The sequence below is a fragment of the Myxine glutinosa genome, chromosome 10, assembly GCF_964187855.1.
Source record: "Myxine glutinosa chromosome 10, kmMyxGlut1.1, whole genome shotgun sequence".
Lineage (NCBI taxonomy): Eukaryota > Metazoa > Chordata > Myxini > Myxiniformes > Myxinidae > Myxine > Myxine glutinosa.
In genome coordinates this window covers 135,233,097-135,256,356 of record NC_136270.1, presented here as the reverse complement: position 1 = coordinate 135,256,356, position 23,260 = coordinate 135,233,097, and the positions used below count along the sequence as shown (strand labels likewise).

At 46.3% G+C, this 23,260-nt stretch overlaps 1 protein-coding gene across 4 annotated transcripts in view; it reads right to left on the bottom strand.

The window, feature by feature from the left end:
- Window positions 1-1,966: 1,966 nt before the first annotated feature.
- The window catches only part of LOC137433744 (protein NDRG3), a 119,899-nt gene continuing 98,605 nt past the window's right edge, over window positions 1,967-23,260 (bottom strand). For 3 of the 4 annotated variants that reach the window (XM_078786141.1, XM_078786143.1, XM_078786142.1), the window contains exons 12-16: window positions 21,935-21,986; window positions 21,700-21,747; window positions 17,071-17,106; window positions 16,637-16,688; window positions 1,967-2,608 (exon numbers count right to left, since the gene is read on the bottom strand). In XM_078786141.1, the coding sequence (XP_078642267.1) occupies window positions 2,481-2,608; window positions 16,637-16,688; window positions 17,071-17,106; window positions 21,700-21,747; window positions 21,935-21,986 (316 nt within the window). In that variant the 3' untranslated portion in view covers window positions 1,967-2,480. The remainder of the gene's footprint in view (window positions 2,609-16,636; window positions 16,689-17,070; window positions 17,107-21,699; window positions 21,748-21,934; window positions 21,987-23,260) is intronic. The other variant, XR_013624825.1, reaches the window with a different exon arrangement.

Here is a 23,260-nt window from a genome sequence, read left to right as displayed (position 1 = left end):
GAGAGATATGTTGAAGGCAGCAGGAAATTGGGGTGTGAAGAGAATGACAGAGATCTGTATTCTGGCGGTGAAAGAAGGCTGCATTCCAGTGGATTGGGAACTGATTACCATCGTCCCTCTATACAAGGGGAAAGGTGACCCTCTGGACTGTGGCTCGTATCCAGCGATAAAGTTATTGGAGCATGGAATGAAGGTATTGGAAAGGGTGTTGGAGAGGAGGATAAGGAGAAAGTGAAGATCGACGAAATGCAGTTTGGATTTATGCCAGGAAGAGGAACGACAGACACGCTTTTTATTGTGAGGCAGTTGCAGGAGTACATGGAGAAGAGGAAGAAGTTGTTTCTTGGGTTTGTTGATCTGGAGAAAGCATTCGATAGGGTTTCACACGAAGTAGTGCCATGGGAATTGAGGAAGTTAGGAGTGGAGGAATGGTTGATCAGAGTAGTGATGGCAATGTACGAGAGAGCTCGCACAGCTGTAAGGACGAAGGACGGGAACAGTGGTGAGTTTGAGGTGAAGGTGGGAGTGCATCAGGGGTCGGACTAAGTCCACTACTATTTGTAGCTGTGATGGAGGTGCTGGCTCGGAACATAAAGGAGGGTTTACCGTGGGAGTTGTTGTATGCAGATGATCTGCTGTTGATTGCAGAAAGTATGGATGGACTGAAGGAGAAGATGAACAAGTGGAAGGAATGTATGGAGGCAAAAGGTCTGAAGGTGAATATAGGGAAGACAAAGGTGATGGCAAGTGGTAAAGCATGTGGTGAGGTGGAAAGAACTGGGAAGTGGCCATGTGCTGTGTGCAGGAAGGGTGTTGGAGTGAACTCCATTCAATGTACAATGTGTGCTGAGTGGGTTCATCAAAAATGTAGTGGTCTGAGAGGGTCATTAACCAGTGTGGCAGCTACATTCAAGTGTAAGGTGTGCACAGAGGAGCTGCAGATGGAGGAAATGTTGACTTGGATCTTGGAGACGGCATGAAGCTGGAAGGTGTGAAAACATTTTGCTACCTCGGAGACATGCTGAATGGAGAAGGCGGATCAGACTCGGCAAAGTTTGCTCGAGTTAGATGTGCATGGAAGAAGTATCGCGAAATGAGTGGCGTGCTGACGAGGAGGGGAGTGGTGTTGAAGCTGAAGGGAAAGGTCTATGCTGCATGTGTGAGAAATGTTATGATTTATGGGAGCGAGACATGGGCAATGAACGTAGAGCAGCAACGAAGGCTGGAAAGGGTGGAAATGCGGATGGTTCGGTGGATGTGCAGAGTATCGTTGAGAGAGGAAGACAAATGATGAATTGCGAAAGATGATGGGAATCGAGCCTGTGATGGATGCTGTGAAGAGGAACAGGTTGAGATGGTTTGGTCATGTGTTGAGGAAGGATGAAAGTGACTGGTTGAGAAGAATGATGGAAATGAATGTAGAAGGAAGTAGAGGACGGGGAAGACCGAGAAATACTTGGCTAAAGGTGGTGGAAGAAGAAATGCGGGCAAAGGGGTTAACAAGGGGAGATGCAGAAAATAGGGCAAAATGGAGAAGATTGTCATGGGGACCGCAAGGCTCACCCCCGCTGCAGCAGGGAAAATTGCCTTAAAATGCCTGTTGTGTTGTTGTTGTCTCAAAAACTGCCCTGGTTATTTTTTGAGGTCCGAAGAAACCTAAAGTGTCTGAAGAAAGCGGAAGTGTCTGAAGAAACCGGACGTGCGTCTGAAGAAACCGGATGTTTGTCTGAAGAAACCGGAAGTGCATCCGGTGAAACGGCTGACAAAGCTTTGTCTCCACGCCTGATACGTCACCTCAAAGTTTCAGACATTCATCGCATACTCAGACGTCACTGTTTGATCCGTCTTTAACGGACTCGTCAGAACACGTTAACGATTGCAGCAAAGCATTATCGGAATAAAATACAACTCAGAATTTGAGTGTTGAAGAAAAGAGGCGCACACACACACAAAAAAAAAAAAAATATCAAATACATTAGATAGTTTAATTCAAAAACTCTATCAACAGCCTGAGGTCTACACAAATCACCATTCATGTCAATAACATTAACAGCATCTGATATATTTCATTTTATCCAAGCGGTGGTGTAAATATTAGCATAATTATATGAAATATTTGTCTGTAATACTGAGGCCTCTAGATTGTGCTCGTTCACTCTGTTATCACAGAAAGTCAACGCCGGAGAGAAAATGATCACCGGGTTAATAATGGCTTCACCACGCAAGTTGTAAATGCAAATCTTACACTCATATGCTGAGAATCATTATTACTACAAGAAGTTTTATTGTTGCTTTTTAGACAAGAACATTCAGGGGATCAACGAACGAACATCCACCATGGAAACCTCGATGGAAACCATCGACTAACGAACAACCTCGATGGAAACCATCGACTAACGAACAACCTCGATGGAAACCACCCGCAGCACCCGAGATCCAAGAAACTCTCCCTTGAAGCGGCCTCGGCCGAGCGAGCCGTTTCAGGGGCTTCCGGTGCTGCACTGCGAGCGAGTGCGACTGCGCATGCGCCCGTCATCAATGGAGCAGATGCTGGAGTTCCGCGACTGCGTCCGTGACCGGACGAGGCGCGTCATGCTCGATGAAGGCACTGTGGAATGTGGCGACGCACAAAATGGCTTCCGGTTAGCTCGGAAAGAAGAATTATATTCACGATCAAAGGATGCTAACGGAATATTCAAAATTGCATAGTGAGCATCGAAACAGAAAAAGGTGAGTGTCCAGACAGGTATCATTAGCGTAAGCTACACGGGAGCTTTCACCACACATGTCATGTCATCTCAAATCTTTATACATAAAACCAAGGCCGCCAAGAGGAGGAGGCAAGAAGAGAGGAAGGGAGGCAAGAAGAGAGGGAGAGGGAGGCAAGAAGAGAGGGAGAGGGAGGCAAGAAGAGAGGGAGAGGGAGGCAAGAAGGGAGGCAAGAAGGGAGGCAAGAAGGGAGGCAAGAAGGGAGGGGGAGGGAGAGGGAGGCAGGGAGGGGGAGGGAGAGGGAGGCAAGAAGAGAGGGAGAGGGAGGCAAGAAGGGAAGGAGAGGGAGGCAAGAAGAGAGGGAGAGGGAGGCAAGAAGGGAAGGAGAGGGAGGAAAGAAGGGAGGGAGAGGGAGGCAAGAAGGGAGGGAGAGGGAGGCAAGAAGGGAGGGAGAGGGAGGAAAGAAGGGAGGGAGAGGGAGGCAAGAAGGGAGGGAGAGGGAGGCAAGAAGGGAGGGAGAGGGAGGCAAGAAGGGAGGGAGAGGGAGGCAAGAAGGGAGGGAGAGGGAGGCAAGAAGGGAGGAGGAGTGAGGCAAGAAGGGAGGGGGAGGGAGAGGGAGGCAAGAAGGGAGGGGGAGGGAGGCAAGAAGGGAGGGGGAGGGAGAGGGAGGCAAGAAGGGAGGGGGAGGGAGAGGGAGGCAAGAAGGGAGGGGGAGGGAGAGGGAGGCAAGAAGGGAGGGGGAGGGAGAGGGAGGCAAGAAGGGAGGGGGAGGGAGAGGGAGGCAAGAAGGGAGGGGGAGGGAGAGGGAGGCAAGAAGGGAGGGGGAGGGAGAGGGAGGCAAGAAGGGAGGGGGAGGGAGAGGGAGGCAAGAAGGGAGGGGGAGGGAGAGGGAGGCAAGAAGGGAGGGGGAGGGAGGCAAGAAGGGAGGGGGAGGGAGGCAAGAAGGGAGGGGGGGGAAAGAAGGGAGGGGGAGGGAGAGGGAGGCAAGAAGGGAGGGGGAGGGAGAGGGAGGCAAGAAGGGAGGGGGAGGGAGGCAAGAAGGGAGGGGGAGGGAGGCAAGAAGGGAGGGGGAGGCAAGAAGGGAGGGGGAGGGAGGCAAGATGGGAGGGGGAGGGAGGCAAGAAGGGAGGGGGAGGGAGGCAAGATGGGAGGGGGAGGGAGGCAAGAAGGGAGGGGAGGGAGGCAAGAAGGGAGGGGGAGGGAGGCAAGAAGGGAGGGGGAGGGAGGCAAGAAGGGAGGGGGAGGGAGAGGGAGGCAAGAAGGGAGGGGGAGGGAGGCAAGAAGGGAGGGGGAGGGAGGCAAGAAGGGAGGGGGAGGGAGGCAAGAAGGGAGGGGGAGGGAGGCAAGAAGGGAGGGGGAGGGAGGCAAGAAGGGAGGGGGAGGGAGGCAAGAAGGGAGGGGGAGGGAGGCAAGAAGGGAGGGGGAGGGAGGCAAGAAGGGAGGGGGGGGAAAGAAGGGAGGGGGAGGGAGAGGGAGGCAAGAAGGGAGGGGGAGGGAGAGGGAGGCAAGAAGGGAGGGGGAGGGAGGCAAGAAGGGAGGGGGAGGGAGGCAAGAAGGGAGGGGGAGGGAGGCAAGAAGGGAGGGGGAGGGAGGCAAGAAGGGAGGGGGAGGGAGGCAAGAAGGGAGGGGGAGGGAGGCAAGAAGGGAGGGGGAGGGAGGCAAGAAGGGAGGGGGAGGGAGGCAAGAAGGGAGGGGGAGGGAGGCAAGAAGGGAGGGGGAGGGAGGCAAGAAGGGAGGGGGAGGGAGGCAAGAAGGGAGGGAGAGGGAGGCAAGAAGGGAGGGAGAGGGAGGCAAGAAGGGAGGGAGAGGGAGGCAAGAAGGGAGGGAGAGGGAGGCAAGAAGGGAGGGAGAGGGAGGCAAGAAGGGAGGGAGAGGGAGGCAAGAAGGGAGGGAGAGGGAGGCAAGAAGGGAGGGGGAGGGAGGCAAGAAGGGAGGGGGAGGGAGGCAAGAAGGGAGGGGGAGGGAGGCAAGAAGGGAGGGGAGGGAGGCAAGAAGGGAGGGGGAGGGAGGCAAGAAGGGAGGGGGAGGGAGGCAAGAAGGGAGGGGGAGGGAGGCAAGAAGGGAGGGGGAGGGAGGCAAGAAGGGAGGGGGAGGGAGGCAAGAAGGGAGGGGGAGGGAGGCAAGAAGGGAGGGGGAGGGAGGCAAGAAGGGAGGGGGAGGGAGGCAAGATGGGAGGGGGAGGGAGGCAAGAAGGGAGGGAGAGGAAGGCAAGAAGGCAGGCAAGAAGGGAGGGTGGGAGGGAAGGAGGGAGGTAAGAAGGGAAGGAGGGAGGGAGTGTGAGAGGGAGGGAATGGCAGAGGAAGGGAGTGGGAGAGTGGGAAAGGAAGGGAGTGGGAGAGGAAGGGAGTGGGAGAGGAAGGGAGTAGGGAGAGGAAGGGAGTGGGAGAGGAAGGGAGTGGGAGAGGGGGATCGATACAAATTGTAACATGGGGATGGCCAAGAATACCATGGGGGATATATGCAAATATATACAAAACTAGAGAGTGAATAGAACGCCTCACCCTACGCAGTGTTTAAGTATATAATTCAATTGAAATAAAGTAAAGATTTTAAAGATTGTATAAAATAAAATTCGAGAACTTTACCGCTGTTTAGCTTATACACCACCTATTTATAAACAAGTCCACATTCTTCAAAACTGGAGGTTTTGGAAGCAATAAGAAGGTGATTTATGTCTACATTGGTTAATTATTATAAGATTAAATTTAAATAAAATAAAGATTTTAAAGGTCGTATTAAATAAATTATGGAAGTTTACCGCCATTTACCTAGTGTCTATTACACCACCATATCCAACATGTTACATTAGTTCTTCATGCCTGTTGTTTTTGTCCTTTATACCATCATTAAAAACAGTAAGTTTCCCATTTGGAATGATTTTCAATTTTGTTTGACTGCCATAAAAGGCACACAGAGCAGTCTCCCTTGACATAGTGCCTTCGATACGGTCTGGCACCCCGCTCTGCTCACCAAACTCTCCTCTTTTGGTATCCATGGAAATCTCCACGCATGGCTGGCGGACTTCCTCTCTAGTCGTAGTCAACCTGTGGCCCTGAATGGGTTTCTCTCATCTCCTCTTCCTGTTCAGGCTGGAGTTCCCCAAGGCAGTGTTCTGGGCCCTGTGCTTTTTCTGGTCTTCATCAATGATCTCTCTGACTCTCTTGAAAATCCTCTCTATCTCTTTGCTGATGACTCTACTCTCTGTCGCTCCATTCTTCATCCCTCAGATCGGCAGTCTGCAGCCTCCTCACTCTTTGCAGACCTGGACAAAATCACAGACTGGTTCAAACAAGTGGAACATGTCTTTCAATCCTGACAAATCTCACACTCTTACGATGTCTCTCCGAAAAGACCGACTGGAAAACCCTCCCATCCACTTTCTGAATAATCCTCTCCAAGAAGTTCTGTCACTCAAGCTTTTGGGTCTCACTATCTGCCATGATCTTTCCTGGGAAAACCCACATTTTTTTTTTTTTTTGTATACTGAATCGAGGCTCGTGAAAGAGCTAACATTTATTTCACAAACAAATCAACCAGACAAACAAAATATACAAAAAGAGGGAGCGGAAGACAAGATGGGGAGAGAAGGGAAGCACACAACCACAACATTTGAGAGCAGGGGAGAAGTGTGGGAGGGAGAGGGCTTGGGGGCAGGAGGCGTGGGAAGGGGGGGGGGGGGGGGTGGGAGAAGTATAAAACACAAGGGGACCGAAATTAGCGGGGGTAGTTTTTTTTTGTATACTGAATCGAGGCTCGTGAAAGAGCTAACATTTATTTCACAAACAAATCAACCAGACAAACAAAATATACAAAAAGAGGGAGCGGAAGACAAGATGGGGAGAGAAGGGGAAACCTCCAAACCTTTGGCCTGGAAACCTTTGGCCTCCAAAGCCAGTCGCCAACTGGGCATCCTCCGTCGTGCGAAGTCCTTCCTTGGCACACCTGAGCTCCTCACCACATACAAGGCTTTCATCCGCAGCTCAATGGAATACTGCTCTCCCCTCTGGGCTGGTGCTCCTGCCTCACACCTAGCTCGTCTTCACGCTGTTGAAACCAAAGCGTTCAGAATCATTGGAATCTCCCGCGATGAAGCTAACTCCAAGGGACTTTCACTCACTCACCGCAGGTAGGTTGGTGGTCTTTCCGTCTTCTACCGACTCCTCTCTGGCCTTACCCCCCCAGCTCTCTCTGGGCTCTGTCCCGCAAATATTCCTACAGGTCGCACAAGATCTGCCTGCAACCCTCTTATGGTTAAACTGCCAAAATCAAGACTCTCTGCTCACCTTCACTCCTTCATTCCTCTTTTCTCCCGCCTCTGGAACAAACTCCCTCACTCTCTTCAATCCCACTCCACCCTCCAGGTCTTTAAAACAGCTGTTCACCACCATCTCTTATCTTCCCCCATCCAAAACCTTGATCTTTTCTACCCCCGCTAATTTCACCCAAATTCCACTTTTTTGAAATACCAACTTCTGTCCTGGAAGTCCTTGGTGTCCTTGTGCTTTATCCTTCTCCCCCCCCCCCCCCCCCCCCCACTTCGCACGCCTCCTCCCCCCAAGCCCTCTCCCTTCCACACATCTCCCTGCTCTCAAATGTTGTGTTTGTGTGCTTCCCCTTCTCTCCCCATCTTGTTTTCCGCTCCCTCTTTTTATATATTTTGTTTGTCTGGTTGATTTGTTTGTGAAGTAAATGTTAGCTCTTTCACGAGCCTCGATTCAGTATACAAAAAAAAAAAAAAAAAAAAAAAAAAAATAGAAGCAATACCGTGAAATGGGGTGAATAGGGAGAGCAAGGTGAATAGGGACACAAACTGAAAAAAAGGTTCGGAAACCTTTTTCTCTGAAAATTGCTAACCATACTGATTTGTTGATATTTGGGTTGAAAGTGTTCTCTTGTTTTTTTTAAAATCAACTTTTAGTCCCTATTAACCCCATATATGGGTTAAATAGGAATAAATAGGATTTTTATGGCTGTCCCTATTCACCCCGTTTTACGGGTGAACAGGGACAGTCACTAATACAAAAAATAATAATCAAGAAACAATCCTGAGTTTCCAACTTATTGCTAAATTGATAGCTCAGATGGATGCACATAATATGCACCCGTAATATAAACCACGGTGCCAATGAAAAAAATATGGGATAAAAGGTTTCTCCAAACTTTCCCTATTTCTTGATTATTATTTTTTGTATTAGTGACTGTCCCTATTCACCCGTAAAACGGGGTGAATAGGGACAGCCATAAAAATCCTATTTATTCCTATTTAACCCATATATGGGGTTAATAGGGACTATAAGTTGCTTTTTAAAAAAAACAAGAGAACACTTTCAACCCAAATATCAAAAAATCAGTAGGGTTATCAATTTTCAGCGAAAAAAGTTTCCGAACCTTTTTTTCAGTTTGTGTCCCTATTCACCTTGCTGTCCCTATTCACCCCATTTCACGGTACCCCTGGTGCTCACCTCGTAGAATAAACACTATACTGCAGCAACTAAAGGTATTTTAAACCAATTTAAATGGTCGCTAGAAGACAGGGCAACATGTAGAATCATACTAACATAATCATAAGACTTTAAACAAACAAACAAATACCTATTTTGGGGGGTCAAACCTGGACCCACTTTGACCCCCCGTAGACCCCCTCAGACTTTGATTTTTCTTAGTGCCGTGAACAAACTTCGCTACATCACGGGTGATGAAAGTTGTGGTGAAGTTTCATCGAAATATTGTGTGTAGTTTCAGAGAAAAAAGCGAATTCCTATTTTGGGGGGTCAAACCCGGATCCACTTTGACCGCGGTGCACCCCCTTAAACCAGATTTTTTTAATGCCGTGAACAAACTTTAGTCACAATCCCTTCAGCGGTTTCGGAGAAGTTTCAAGTGTTTACGGACGGAAGGACGGACGATGCGCCATCGCATAACCTTCCCGGAACGACGTTCGAGGTGAGCTAAAAAAAAAAAATCTCACTTCTCTCTGCACACGTGTGATCAGGACAAATTCAGAGCCAAATTACTGCTAAACTGCAGGTTCGTTTTCTGATTCATGTTCCGATTTGTGTTCAAAATACAACACTCAATAGAAATAAGTTGTTCCTCAATCAAAAAATGGTCTTGTGGATGGAAGGACAGACAGTAGTGAACCAATTGCCTCTCCCCGCTTTTTGCTTCACATGTGCGGGGTCATAACATGGTGGATAGATATAAATGGATGCAAAGTCCCTCCTTGGCACACCTGAACCCCTATTCACCTACAAGGCCTTCATCCATAGGTTGATGGAGTACTGCTCTCTCCTCTGGGCTGACTCTCCTGCCTCACCCTGCTCAGGTGGACACAGTAGAAACCAAGGCCTTCAAGATCATTGAGATATCCCGTGCTGAAGCTGAGTCTGTGGGTCTATCACTCTCCCTTTGCAGAGAGGCCAGTGGTCCTTGTCTTCGACCACCTCCTTCTTGGTATTGTACCCTCTCCTCTATCCGTGTTTGTCCCCTCCCCTCCACCCACCACCAGGTTTCTGCAGGGTGCACGTTGTCCATCATCATCCCCATTCTGGTGAAATTTCAAAATCCAGGATCTCTGCTCAACTCCACTCATTCGTTCCTCTTTTTCCCCATCTGTGGAACCTCCACATTCCCTTCAGTCTCATTCTTCTCTCCAACTCTTCAAGACAGCTGTTCACCACCATCTCAGATCATCCCCCATCCAAAACCATGATTGTTTCTACCCTCGTTAACCTTCCTCTCACCCAATGCCCACCTCCCCCAAATTGCCAGTTCTTCATTCTGGAGAGTTTCCTTTTGTATCCATCTTGTCCACCCCATGCACTCTTTCCTGCCCATCACCCCCATTGTTTGTCCATTCGGTGTTCTAACTCGCTCCAGGTGCCTTGACTCTGTATACAAAAATAATCGACAGACCCAAAATGTAGCAAAAGGGAAAACAGTCAGACAGAAAAATAAATATGGATGAAGAGTAGGAAGAGGGTCACAGTTGGTATAGTAAAGCTCAGAGGCAGGAATCGGGAGAGACATTGAGGTCTTGGTGTGGGGCAGACTTCAAATACTGGAGGGGAGGCCTTGGAATGACAGACTTGGAAAGAGTTCCACAATCAAGGGAAGAGGGGTATTAAGGTATGTAGATGAGCAACTGTAGTACAGAAAAAAAAGGACAAACCTTTCTTACATTGGACTCACTTCTTACCAACACAGCTGGGATAGTAACATGGCTCGAGAGGGAGTGTACTCACCTTCAGATGATAAACCGCCACGATGGTACGCCGTTCCTCAGATGGAACGTTGGTTAACTTGAAGACCCATCTGCTAGAATTGGTTGTCAACGGACGTTAGAATATCCCACAATGTCTTTCGTAAAGAATAGGCCGCCAGTTGCTGAACACTGTTGTTGAGGACAAATCGGCTGGGTCGAGACCGATCTTGCTGCTTTCGTCGTTATTCAACTGTCATCAACCATCAACAACAGTAATCAACCATCAACAGCTGTCATAAACCATCAACGACAGTCATCAACCATCAACAACAGTCATCAACCATCAACAACAGTCATCAACCATCAACAACAGTCATCAGCCATCAACAATAGTCATCAGCCATCAACAATAGTCATCAGCCATCAGCCACCAACAACAGTCATCAACCATCAACAACAACCATCAACCATCAACAACAGTCATCAACCATCAACAATAGTCATCAACCGTCAACAACAGTAATCACCCATCAACGACTGTCATAAACCATCAACAACAGTATTCACCCATCAACGACTGTCATAAACCATCAACGACAGTCATCAACCATCAACAACAGTCATCAACAATCAACAACAGTCATCAACCATCAACAATAGTCATCAACCGTCAACAACAGTAATCAACCATCAACAACTGTCATAAACCATCAACAACAGTAATCAACCATCAACAACTGTCATAAACCATCAACGACAGTCATCAACCATCAACAACAGCCATCCACCATCAACAACAGTCATCAGCCATCAACAATAGTCATCAGCCATCAACAACAGTCATCAACCATCAACAACAGTCAGCAGCCATCAACAACAGTCATTAACCATCAACAACAGTAATCAACCATCAACAACAGTCATCAACCATCAACAAGTCATCGCCCATCAACAACTGTCATAAACCATCAACAACTGTCATAAACCATCAACGACAGTCATCAACCATCAACAACAGTAATCAACCATCAACAACAGTCATCAACCATCAACAACAGTCATCAACCACCAACAACATTCATCAACCATCAACAACAGTCAGCAACCATCAACAACAGTCAAAAACCATCAACAACAGTCATCAACCATCAAGAACAGTCATCAACCATCAAGAACAGTCATCAACACCAGTAATCAACCAACAACAGTCATCAACCATCAACAACTGTCATAAACCATCAACAACAGTAATCAACCATCAACAGCTGTCATAAACCATCAACGACAGTCATCAACCATCAACAACAGTCATCAACCATCAACAACAGTCATCAACCATCAACAACAGTCATCAGCCATCAACAATAGTCATCAGTCATCAGCCGCCAACAACAGTCATCAACCATCAACAACAGCCATCAACCATCAACAACTGTCATAAACCATCAACGACAGTCAGCAACCATAAACAACAGTAATCAATCAACAACAGTCATCACCCATCAACAACAGTCATCAACCATCAACAGTCATCACCCATCAACAACAATCATCAACCATCAAGAACAATCAACCATCAACAACAGTAATCAACCATCAACAACTGTCATAAACCATCAACCATCAACAACAGTAATCAACCATCAACAACCGTCATAAACCATCAACAACCGTCATCAACCATCAACAACAGTCATCAACCATCAACAACCATCAACAACAGTCATCAACCATCAACAACAGTCATCAACCATCAACAACAGTCATCAACCATCAACAACAGTCATCCTCGTGTTTCACGGGCAAGGTGATTCATAATTACGTGTACCATCCCTCGATTGATATTCCACTGGGCGTCTCGTCTGCAGGTGGACGTTAAAGATCCCACGGTGTCCTTCGCGAAGAGTATTGCCAGCACCATGGACAAATTACAAATTCCTGCCCTACTTCCTGCTGGGAAGGCAACAGCAAACCATCCAGAATAACCTTCGCTAAGACAGTGTTTGGGCAACGCCGACGCTCGGAACCTCATCAGAATCAGAACTTCCTGAACAACTTGATCTGCTTTCGACTTTAACTTTTCAAATTTCGACATCACCAACGTTGGTACAAAACAAAGTAACCACTTGTGAAACATTTTTGGACTGTTGGTGGCTCGTTAGAAAAGAAATAGGGCGACCTTACATCCACTTTTCGAGGCTCGATGCAGTCCTCTTAGGATGTCATGGCAGACTGTCACCAGGAAGTATCGCTGAGAGTATCGGCTCACCACAAAATCAAAACAAATCGACTGTTTACCTTTTCTACCTATCATGAAGTTCACCACACTTTTCAAAGGGGACATCAGCCCGGGTCTCTAATATGCCAGCACTTGCTTGTGGACATTAACCCTTTGAATACGGGATTTTTTATATATATATATATATATATAAATATCCCCGGTACGGGATTAATTTGGCATTTTGGTACGGGAATGCAACCACGTACTGACGATCTATTTATAGGTAGGGTCGATGACGTGTAGTAACGTCATCCGTACACAAAACTTTTTCGCGGGTTGCGGCACTGGACGTCATCCGTACTCAAAGGGTTAAAGATCCTGCAGTATCTTTCAAAAGTAGGCCTTCATGTGCCGGAACTTTGCTCCAAGTACTATTGGGAAGACGATGGCAAATCACCCAAGAAATCCCCCGTTACCACACACCTTGGCAGCACCTGGTGTACTATCGTCCAACAACAACAACACAACAGGCATTTTAAGGCCATTTTCCCTGCAAGAGCGGAGGTTAGCCTTGCGGTCCCCATGACAATGTTCTCCATTTTGCCCTATTTTCTGCATCTCTCCTTGTTAACCCCTTTGCCTGCATTTCTTCTTCCACCACCTTTAGCCAAGTATATCTCGGTCTTCCCCATCCTCTACTTCCTTCTACATTCATTTCCATCATTCTTCTCAACCAGTCACTTTCATCCTTCCTCAACACATGACAAACCATCTCAACCTGTTCCTCTTCACAGCATCAATCACAGGCAATATTCCCATCATCTTTCGCAATTCATCATTTGTCTTCCTCTCTCTCAACGATACTCCGCACATCCATCGAACCATTCGCATTTCCACCCTTTCCAGCCTTCGTTGCTGCTCTACGTTCATTGCCCATGTCTTGCTCCCATAAATCATAACACATCTCACACATGCAGCATACACCTTTCCCGTCAGCTTCAACGCCACTCCCCTCCTCATCAGCACGCCACTCAGTTCGCGATACTTCTTCCATGCACATGTAACTCGAGCAAACGTTGCCGAGTCTGATCCATCTTCTCCATTCAGCATGTCTCCTAGGTAACAAAATGTTTTCACACCTTCCAGCTTCACGCCGTCTCCAAGATCCAACTCAACATTTCCTCCATCTGCAGCTCCCTCTGTGCATACCTTACATTACACTTGAATGTAGCTGCCACACTGGTTAATGACCCTCTCAAAACACTACATTTTTGATGAACCCACTCAGCGCACATTGTACATTGAATGGAATTCACTCCGACACCCTTCCTGCACACAGCACACGGCCACTTCCCAGTTCTTTCCACCTCACCACATGCTTCACCACTTGCCATCACCTTCGTTTTTCCGATATTCACCTTCAGACCTTTTGTCTCCATACATTCCTTCCACTTGTTCATCTTCTCCTTCAGTCCATCCATACTTTCTGCAATCAACACCAGATCATCTGCATACAACAACTCCCACGGTAAACCCTCCTTTACGTTCTGAGCCAGCACTTCCATCACAGTTACAAATAGTAGTGGACTTAGTACCGACCCCTGATGCACTCCCACCTTCACCTCAAACTCACCACTGTTCCCGTCCTTCGTCCTTACAGCTGTGCGTGCTCTTTTGTACATTGCCATCACTACTCTGATCAACCATTCCTCCACTCCTAACTTCCTCAATGCCCATGTCACTACTTCACGTAGAACCCTATCGAATGCTTTCTCCGGATCAACAAACCCAAGAAACAACTTCTTCCTCTTCTCCATATACTTCTCCTGCAACTGCCTCACAATAAAAAGTGCGTCTGTCGTTCCTCTTCCTGGCATAAATCCAAACTGCATTTCGTCAATCTTCACTTTCTTCCTTATCCGCCTCTCCAACACCCTTCCAATACCTTCATTCCATGCTCCAATGACTTTATTGCTCGATACGAGCCACAGTCCAGAGGGTCACCTTTTCCCTTGTATAGAGGGACGAGGGTACCACTGGAATGCGGCCTTCTTTCACCACCAGATTGCAGATCTCTGTCATTCTCTTCACACCCCAATTTCCCGCTGCCTTCAACATATCTCCCACAACTCCCGTCAGCCCTCCCGCTTTACTACTCTTCATTGCTTTTATCGCTTCCTCAACTTCCTTCTCGGTTATCTTCTCTGCCGGTCCTGAAACTGGGTTACTCTCTATGTTGCCATCCCATTCATTCTCTGTATTCAACAGCATTTCCATATATCTCTTCCATCTTCCTTTCATTCCATCTGGGTCCACAACGATTTGTCCCACTTCATCCTTCAAGCAACTCACCCCCATCACATCACATCTCTCTTTCGCTATCTGCTTTGCAATCCTGAATACCGCTCTCTGACCCTCTTCCGAATCCAAGCGTTCTCCGAACATTTTCCGACATGCCTCCTGCGCCTTTGCTACCTCTTTCTTTGCAGCCTGCCTGGCTGCCTATAACTTTCATGCTCTGCTTTTTCTGCTTCCGTACCCTTCGCCTTCTGCCACTCCTTGAACTTCTTCCTCTTCTCGTCAATCCTCTTTCCAACTTCATCATCCCACCGCCATGTTTCCGAGTGCTTCGGTGGTCCTTTTGTCCATTCACATACCTCACCAACGGCTCCCAACAGACCAGCTTTCATTGACATCCAACCACTTTCAAGCTCAACCACATCATCCTCTACCCTACTCAGCCTCTCTTTTAATGCCTCCCTCACTGTCACCTCTTTCAACCTCCACACCTTTATTCTCGGTTGGTACTTCACCCGCTGAGCTCTCCTCGCACCTTTCACCCTTCACCCTTATGTCGCAGACAAGCAAGTGGTGCTGTGAAACAGCCTCCTCCCCCGGGATCACCTTTGTGTCCCGGAGGTGCCCCCTATCTCGCCTACGCACCATCAGGTAGTCAACGGTTGTCGTCGACCCACCTGACGTGTATGTAACAAGCTTATTATCCTCTTTCTGGAACTGAGTATTACAAATCAACAAATCAGCTCCATCAGTAAACTCCAAAATCCTTTCACCTTCTCCATTTCAACAAAATGTAAATGTTTCATGATATTTGTTATATTATATCACTTTTATCTATCAATATTGTTGAAATGAAGATCAAATAGCTGTGTGTTGAAATATGTTGAAAAAGTCAAACCTTTACATGGGGTGTACTTACTTTTTGACGTGACTGTACATGGTGTCATTTTTAAATGCTTAATGAAAATGTGTCTGTAATTACATTTTTTGGTATTTGACCTTCTGACCCCATCCCAGTGGGCAGGGCCAAAAATGATACTACTCTGGCACCTCCTTGCCATGTAGTGATCATGACTATCAAGTTTGGTGAGTTCATGCACAACCGTTTGGAATAGTGGTTCCTTTTTTATTGAAATAAATTTTATTTCGGATGCAGTAAAGCACAGTCGAACACTACACCGCCATGGCCACTGCCTGCTGTTGATACTACATTACCACAGAGATGATCGAAGAATATGAGCACACAACCCTTTCCGGCTTTAAGTCCAGATGGGAAGTTCTGTGAGTAGGTTTTGACCCTTTACGTCATGAAAAGGTTGATCGAGCAAAGCGAATTGCATGGCAGATGCTCACGATGCGATCGGTATACCAACAACGATTCCAACATCCTCTTCCCACCACCAAGGCAAGGAAAACGAAGCTTCTACTGTTTGGTTGTTTTTAGTTCACAAACCCATTAGTTGTGGTGTTATTCACAGGTGGCAGCACGGATGGAGCTGGCGATGTTTCAAGGTCGTGGGCGTATTGTAAAGTGGAGAACGTTGGTGTTCGTATAAATATCTAACTTAGATTTATCAATTTTGGAATATTTAAGCCGAATTCGACACTAATAATGACTATTGTTAACATAGCCTCACGCCTCCACTGTACCCCACTGCAACCCCTCCATACCCACCTCGTGCCCCACAAGGAGGCCGCCCCCTCACCCCCCAGTTTGGGAACCAATGGTTTAGAATTACAATATCAGAACAATAGCAAAGTTTAGACAGAGCCGATTACAGTATCCCCCCATTTATGTATTTGTAAGCATGGGGATAAAGATGCTTTTAATATCAGAATCCCACATGAATGGTCGACTGCACAAATAAGTGGGTTTAATAAATAAATAAACAAATAAATAAATGACATCCAAAGTCAAGGTGTTTACAAGAAAACTGCTGATGTATCTCTAGTTAATTTGGGCCCAATGAGAGTGGTGGGGATCGATGGTCTCTACGTAACCAAGGTCGTTTCTTCAGACCTTGAAGTGAATGCAAACCACCACCACCACCACCACCACCACCACCACCACTACCACTTTCCTTCCCTCCACTTCATCGTCGGTACGCTTGATTCGCATTGGTTTCCTTTTACAGTTTCCTTGAGCTTTGACATTTCTTGAAAAATTTCAAGCACAGCAGGTGTAAAGAAGTTGCAAAACTTACTGTGACCCATTCCTTGAACAAAGTACTTGAAAGCTTCTGTTAGTTTGTTTGGCTGCAAAACAATGGAATTATCAAACACTTAAGCGTACATTATCGGAAAACAAAGCTTTGTACAAATCTAAACAAATCAACAAAGCTTTCTATACAAATGTACAAAGAAATATATTTCTCATGATAATTTGAATAATCGGATATGGGATTTGAATGACTGTCAACCAAATCGAATGCGTCAGCAACCAAACCTTCCTGCTACCCATTCGCAGGATAAATATTTCAATTAAAAACAACAAACACAAACCCAGCTAGGAATGGAATATTGCGCTTCCAAAAAGAATGCCAGCATGGTGCTGTAGCTTGGGCATAATGGGCCAAATGGCCTCTTCCCAGGTCTATAATATCTCATCATCAAAAGGTATTTTTTTCATAATGCATACCTGTGCGACTTGTGGCAACCCTCCACAGTCTGACATCTGAAAAGAGAGAAAACAAGGAGGAAATTACATAAAATGTCATAGCCACCGTGGTTTTAGTAATTTTGCTGTACAGAGTTAAAGGCCGCCAGTCGGCCATCTTTGGTCGGATTACAAAGCAAACTATGCTGCTTATGTAAACTCTTTTTCTTTGTGCTGAGTTTGAACAAAATCAGACCATGCATGTCCGAGAAATAGTTGCGGACCCGTTTAAGTGACAAAATGGCCAACAGTCGGCCATCTTGGATCTGATCTCGAAAGAAAATGACGTGCATATGTAAGCCATCATTCATTATCTGTGTGCCAAGTTTGAACGAGATCGGTAAATGCATGTCCGAGAAATGTTTGAGGACGTGTTCAACATCGGGTTTTGTTTTACAACTAAAATGGCCATCTTGATCAGATCGCAAAATTAAGTGAGATGCACGTGCATGCCGTCATGTATTGTCTTTCTGCCTCGTATGAACAAAATTGGTCCATACATCTCTGAGATATGGTTGAGGACGCACGGGCGGACGGACGAGACCCAATCCATAAGCCCCCGTTTGCAAGACCAAGTGCAACGGGGCTAAAAAAAAATTCTGTCATAATGTAACACGTGACTTGTGGGACTGTTCATGCTTTGGAAAGAAAGAAAAAACCTTCCACCGATCTGCCTCCTGCATTCCCATATCCCCACCCTCGCTGGCATCCCAGTTCTCGCTGGCCTCGCTGACCTCCCCGCCCTTGCTGGCCTCCCCACCACTCGCTGGCCTCCCCGCTGCTCGCTGGCCTCCCCGCTGCTCGCTGGCCTCCTCACCCTCGCTGGCCTCCCAACCTTCACTTGCCTCCCTGCCCTCGCCACCCTCACTGGCCTCCCCACTCTGGCCACCCTCACCAGCCTCCACATCCTCACTGGCCTCCCCCACCCTCGTTTTCCTTCCTGCCCTCACCACCCTCACCAACCTTCCCACTCTGGCTACCCTCGCCACCCTCCCCATCCTCGCTGGCCTCCACACCCTCACCATCCTCCCTGCCCTCGCTAGCCTCCCTGCCCTCGCTTTTCCTCCCTGTCCTCACCATCCTCACCAGCCTTGCCGGCCTCCCCACTCGGCCATCCTCGCCAGCCTCTCCACTCTCGCTGGCCTCCCCTCTGGCCTCACCACCCTCCCTGGCCTCCCCAATAGCCTCCCCATCCTTGCTGACCTCCCCACCCTCACTAGCTTCCCTGTCGTCACCACCCTCGCTGGCCTCCAAACAAAACTACCCTATGACATCATCATTACCCTGCACTCACAAAGTGAAAAGCAGGGTTTGGTATTCGGTTGCGTACATATGTGTGTGCGTGTCTGCATTTTTAAAATTCATTTTCTCGGCAACCATTTGTCCAAATGACACGAAATCTTACCGTAGGAGCCTCCTGTACCACCTGTATAATTGTATATCACCTGCCTCCTGTACCACCTCCTGTCCCACCTGTAAAGCCTGTATAATTTTTTAAATCATAATTATGACGTCATAGGTCACGTGTTACAGACGCCATCTTGGAAAAACGTTACACCTCTATAGCTCCGAAACTGCTCAAAGGAAAAAAATTGAAACATGGCTCATTGTCAAGTACTCCCCATGGGGAATAAGATATGTTAACGATGATGTCATCAGTGCCTTCATTATGACGTCATAATTAGACAAGTACAATGCTTGATCTGATCAGTATAGGAAAAAAAATTCTCTGTAACTGTTAGTTATTAGTACTGTTAGTTAGTAAGTTAGTTATGGACACAAGATTTTCACCACAGGAGCATCTCTGTAGAATTTCAAATGATAATTATAATGTCATAGGTCACGTGGTACAGGCGCCATCTTTGAAAAATCGAAAAACGTTGCATCTCTATATCTCCAAAACCGCTCCATATAAAAAATTGAAACATGGCTCATTGTCAAGAACTCCCCATGGGGAATAAGATATGTTAATGAAGATGTCATCGGTACCTTAATTATGACGTCATAATTTGCCAGGGACAACACTTAGTCTGATCAGTTTGCAATTTCCCAAGCGTGATCTATGCAACAATTATATTAGAGTAATTGATAATTAATAATGTTACATTTGTGGGGGGTAGGCAATGCAATACCTTAGTCCAGGTAGAAGTATATAGATTATCATGCTCCGTATGTCGGATGAAGAAGAAGAACCCCCATGTACCATAAGTAGGGAATCCGTTGGACCGGATGTCGTGTAAGAGTGTATCTTTGTCCCCATGGCGAGGGGTGGGGGCATGTTAATTAGTTAGGGATTAAGGGTAATTAATCCCCTGTATGTAAAGTGCCTCTGTAATCTTTTCCTGTGTTCCTTATGAGGCAGAGGCGCTCCCCACCCCCACCCCCACTGCTCTCCCCAGCGCGTATAAAAAAAGGTCCGCCATCGTTGACTGAACGCCTCGGAGTGTCAAGCTTGCTCGGCTATCCGTCCCCAGGGGTGTTCACCCTGGGAACTCGACAATAATAATTAATGTCGTTAGAACATCCATTATTTTTTTGATCAAAGTTCTTCTTTTTTAAATTGCGTTAACTCTTAAATGGCTTAACAAGTCACACATTTAATAAATTTAATACATTTAATAACAGGACAACACCATGCTGGGGATGAAGGGACAAACATGTCAGATTATTCTCCACAAACACACAACAAACCCAAAAACACCACAAATAGCCAGGAAAGGATTGCCCAATAAAGTAACACAAAACAACGAGCCAGGAGAGACGCAACATCAAACTTGCACAACTTTACACCACATTGCTAAACTTGGCCTTCTAAGTAGGAGTTATGTTTTAACATGAACTCCCAACATCCTATAAACAAGGATTGTGTTAATTAACACACAATGTAATCTATGTATGAGTAAGGGAGTAATCTATGTATGAGTAAGGGGGTAATCTATGTATGAGTAAGGGGGTAATCTATGTATGAGTAAGGGGGTAATCTATGTATGAGTAAGAGGGTAATCTATGTATGAGTAAGAGGGTAATCTATGTATGAGTAAGGGGGTAATCTATGTATGAGTAAGGGGGTAATCTATGTATGAGTAAGGGGGTAATCTATGTATGAGTAAGGGGGTAATCTATGTATGAGTAACGGGTAATCTATGTATGAGTAAGGGGGTAATCTATGTATGAGTAAGGGGGTAATCTATGTATGAGTAAGGGGGTAATCTATGTATGAGTAAGGGGGTAATCTATGTATGAGTAAGGGGGTAATCTATGTATGAGTAAGATGATTACACACAATGAAATCATCCCCTCAAACCTATGGAGTTCAGTTTTAACATGAACTCCCAACGCGCCCTATAAACAAGGATTGTGTTAATTAACACACAATGTAATCCATGTATGTCCATCATCTATTCTGAGATTCCCTCATCATCCACCATCCACCAACAACCCCCAACAGTGTAGTGATGTTTCCTTGTTATTTAATTTTAATCTCTTAATCCTCTTAATTAAATTTGATTTTAATCATCATTTTATTTAGTTTCAAAATTAAATTTTAACATCTTATTGTCAAAGAAAGGGGGAGGGGAGGACAGAGTTGGGGTTGAGGGTAGAGGGGACACTCCTTTTTAGTCATTTTAAGACTTTCAACACTTTGGACCCCTTAAGACCCTACAGACCCCTTAAAACCCTTTAAAACCCAAACACCATTTTGAGTCCTTTAGAACCTTTATGACCTTAAGGCCCCTTAAACCCTAAGACCCCCTTGAACCTTCGGAACCATAAGACCCCTTAAACACCTACACCCCTAAGACCTTCCAAACTCCAAAACCCCAAAGACCCTTCATAACCCTAAGACCCCTAATACATCTCAGAACCCAAAGACCACCAAAGTCCCCTCAAACCTGAATATCCTAAGACCCCTTAGAACCCTAAGAACCCTAAAACCCCAGAATGCCCCATGAGACCTCTAAGAACATTAACACCCCTTAGAACCCTAAGACCCGTCAAACCTGAGGACCCTTTAGAACCCCAAGACCATCAAGATTCCTTATAAACCCCAAGACCCCGTAAGACCCCAAATACCCATTAGAACCCTTAAAACCTGTTAGAACCCTTAAGACCCCTTATAACCCAAAGACCCCTCAAGACTCCAAATACCCATTAGAACCATTATGACTCAAACGATCTGTTGGAACCTTTTAGACCCGTTACAACCCTTAAGATCCTTTAGAACCCTTAGACCCATAAGAGGCTTTAAACCCCAGGACCCCAAAGACCTGTTGGAATGCTTTAGATCCTTTAGAACCCTAAGACCCCCCAGAACCCTAAGACCCCCAAGACCCTTTAACACCCCAAAGACTCTTTACGACCCCGAAGAACCTCTATGACACCTAAGAACCTCTATGACACCTAAGACCCACTCTATCACCTAATGGAGCCCGACTATGACCGCCCTCCACCGGGAGACGAGCATCGGTCCCACTTGAAACTATTCATTAATTATTCTATGACAACAGGAACCCTTTAGAATAAAGCGTGACGGACACACGGACGCAGCTCACTTTAGTAATACGTTGAGCAATGAGGCAAAATGGATCCAAAAGAAAGGTCTTCCCTAACCTTCAGAAGAGAAGTCTTGGTCGGGTCCAGCTTCGAATTGCACTCGACCTGAAAATGACACAATTGTTTTTCAGCAATTTCACTTTTGCAGTGTGGGGCCACCACAGCCATTTCAAAAGTGCTTTAAACACGTTAATATCGTTTGAATACAGCACGATGGTTTACGAGACAAGTTCATTTTTCATTCTCAGCAGAATACCCAAAGACAAAGAAAGAGGGTTACGGCAAGTCTTACCACGGCATCCCCCACATTAGATGAGTCTCCCACCACAAGCAGTGCAGGGCACCTAGCAAAGGCATGAGGAATCATCAAACATCCTCCATTGAACATGCAAATCAACTGCAGTTTTGAAAAACTAAAAAAAAAGGAAAGTTCTGCATTACAAAGTCCAGTAAAAAAAACAATTGCCAGACTGTCGAAACGTATTGTTGTTCCAAGGATATACCGGGAGATTTGATACAGAAGGCCATTTGGCCCATCATGCCAGTTTATCCACTTATTTTCACTGGTGAAGGAGGCCAGAAAGAAGGGGACAGGAATGGGTGGTCGGACAGGGACATCCTTAAGGTATTATTTTTTTACTATGATAGTTGTTTGGGGGGATGAAGACAGTTGCCGGGTGACGAATGAACAAACGCCTACTGCAAGTTTACCTTTCGACGTGACTCTCAGAGAGACGTCACAATCACGATACAAGTATCCATCCATCCATATGTCAGCTACCTACCCTTCATGCCAATATCCGTGTAATCCTCCATCTCCAATGCTTCTAGAGGTACCTGTCTAATTCAAATTTAAAGTTATATTCTGTTTTTGCTGCCACCACCTTTCCAGGGAGACCATGCATTAACTACTCTGAGTGAAAGACTCTTGCCTTTCTACCATCTTAACTCGCTCGCCTCTTCTTCTTCATTGATCTCGGCCTCAGGCCCCCTTCTCCTCACTGTCAATTATGCTGAAAATTCTCCCCTTATTTTGCTGACACCCTTAATCATCTTAAACCTCACTATCTGTTGTCGCTGTTTTAAATCTAGCCTTTTGTTCTGGTGTACACATCACACCATATCTTTAGTAAAACAAGGCGAAAATGACATAAAATGTCATAGCCGCCGTGGTTTTATTAATTTTGTTGTACAGAGTTAAAGGCCGTCAGTCGGCCATCTTTAGCCGGATTACAAAACAAAATCTTCTGCATATGTAAACTCTCATGTGTTGTCTGTGTGCCAAGTTTGAACAAAATTGGTCCATGCCTGTCGATAAATCATTGGGGACAAGTTTAAGTAACAAAATGGCCGCCAGTCGGCCATCTTGGATCTGATCTCAAAATAAAGTAAGCCATTATTCTTTATCTGTGCGCCAAGTTTGAACAAGCATCGCCAAAAAAAGTTGACCTGCATAATGTATACTATAATGTACTGTCTTTAGGCTAGGAATGAACAAAATCGGTCCGGTCCTACATCTCCAGGATATGGCTGTGGATGCACGGACGGACGAGACCCAATCTATAAGCCCCCGTTTCGGAATAAGTCCAACAGGGGGGCTAATAATCATTCACCGATA